Below are 2,065 nucleotides of genomic sequence, written 5' to 3' on the forward strand. Positions count from 1 at the left end.
ATTGCCATGCTATAAACTAAAAATAGCCTTGTTCTTAAAAAAGGTAAAATGTTGATTATCACTTTTTTTTAGGTATAGATATAGACGTCATGCACTTATTGCAATCAACTCAGTATCTATTATAAATCATCTTGACAGGAAGGATAAAAGTTAGATCCACTATAAAGCACAGTTCTTGGTAGAAAAATACAAAATTGAGATCATCCACTATATACTTCTTGATTGAGAAACAAGAATTCGCATGCTGGCTTCATGCTGTCCTAAATAAGAATAAAATAAAAACCAACGCGCTAAACTATCTATTCCCAGTCGTGCCGCTGACTGTCCTAGCAAGAAAACACGGGGATGGACCCCCTCCGATCTTGGCCTTGCAGACAAGCACCGTGTCCACGCATCTGTTTATGTAACACCCCCCGCCCCCGGGAGTCCGCACCACCACGTCCACCACCGCCTGGCCCCTCTCCAGCTCGCCGGCCAGCCGGTACCGCAGGAAGTGGGGCATCTGCTCGTTCATGCCCCAGGCCTTGGACGCGGCCTCTCCGACCCTTGTTGGCTGCACGCAGAACCCCGGCACCATGCCCTTGCCAAGGAGCGCGTCCCCGTACGATACGACCACGGAGGAGCCGTCGCCGCCGACGCACTCCCCGGTAAGCTTGTTGTGGGTGTTGTCGATTTGCACGGTGATGCCGAACACCGGGCTGAGCGCCTGCCGGTCGCTATGGAGATCCTGGGCCGGGTCCAGGCCGTGGACGCTGGTGATGTTCACCGTATACTTAGTGTCAGCTCTCGCCGTGATTATCCACACAAGAAGATATACTGAACCTATCATGATCCCTAGCACTATTGCGCCTATGCATAAATTGAACGTCCACTTCGCGCACTTGCTTTCCTCTTGGGCCATGGCGTCGAGGAACAATGTCACAATGACGTGAGCTCGATCGATATGCGGTGTTTGGTAAGTAGTTGGGGAACTTATACCACTATTATTGGAGAGGAGAGAGAGGAGGGCCTTTGTCTTGCGTTACGGAGAAGAGATGTTTTTTTTTTAGATTCGGAGAAGAGAAGGGTTCGTGTTCTTGCTGGACACGTACGGCTTTCCGTGTGTCAATCGTTTGTGTTCTCGCCGGTAGATTTCAGTCGGGATTCATGTTACAAAGCCCCATCACATGGGGAAGGCACGACTTAGTCACCGCATGTGCAAAAAAACAAAAACGCAACAAAAGCATGTGTGCAAATCGTGCTTGCATACGTTTAAGCAAGGCTCCCACAAACCGTCCGCATTCATTCGAACTACACTGTCGAGAGCAATGCTACATCTACGGGCTGGTTGTTACGTAGTATCTTATGTACGTAATGGATGACATGGTGTCTAACTTTTATTTTTCCTGTCAAGATGCCTTGTCGTTGGAGGCAAGGCGACTTGAAGTTAGGATCGGTCACGGATCGTGACCCGACCCGGACTCTTGTAAGCCGGAGGTCTCGACCTGTATATAAAGACGAGTCCCCAGCATAGAATATGTCAAGTTACAATCAATCGATAGCTAGGTCAAGTGATTCCGCTCCCTTGTAATCGATACTCAAGCAATAAGCAACACAAGCAGGAGTAGACTTTTATCTCCACCTTGAGGGGCCAAACCTGCGTAATCTCGCGTCTCTCGACCCGCTCAACCCCGACAAGCTAATCACCATTGCGATGGCCTCGCGTCTAAGTCCTCACACTAGGATAAGCGCCATGACAAAACCATGACAGATTGGGCATGCGATCCAGCGTTGGTGTGATCAGGCGCGTTGTGTGGATCAGAGTATATTTGAATTTACTGGCGGACTTATACATGATAGCGTTGAATGGCGGTCTCCAGCATCCATGTCCGCGGACTGATCGCGGACAGATACGGAGGAAATTTGCGGGTCGTCGTTGGAGATGCACTTAAGCACCAATGTGTGACGTCACCATGATGTTAAAGAAAACATAGTATTGGTTCACGATTTTCATAGGATGGCGACGTCAGTGCATGGCGCTGATGACCTGTCAGCAATGAGGTGACCGAGGAATGACCGCCCACTT

At 49.4% G+C, this 2,065-nt stretch overlaps 1 protein-coding gene across 1 annotated transcript; it reads right to left on the reverse strand.

Annotated features, from left to right (window-relative positions):
* Nucleotides 1-295: 295 nt before the first annotated feature.
* On the reverse strand, nucleotides 296-1,344 carry LOC147987441 (uncharacterized). Its single transcript, XM_087542378.1, has one exon. It carries the CDS (start codon nucleotides 899-901, stop codon nucleotides 296-298), a length of 606 nt encoding a protein of 201 aa, XP_087398504.1. The 5' UTR covers nucleotides 902-1,344.
* Nucleotides 1,345-2,065: the final 721 nt, after the last annotated feature.

Source organism: Triticum urartu, chromosome 2A, assembly GCF_056163025.1.
Source record: "Triticum urartu cultivar PI428250 chromosome 2A, HENAU_Tu73, whole genome shotgun sequence".
In the NCBI taxonomy this organism is placed as follows: domain Eukaryota; kingdom Viridiplantae; phylum Streptophyta; class Magnoliopsida; order Poales; family Poaceae; genus Triticum; species Triticum urartu.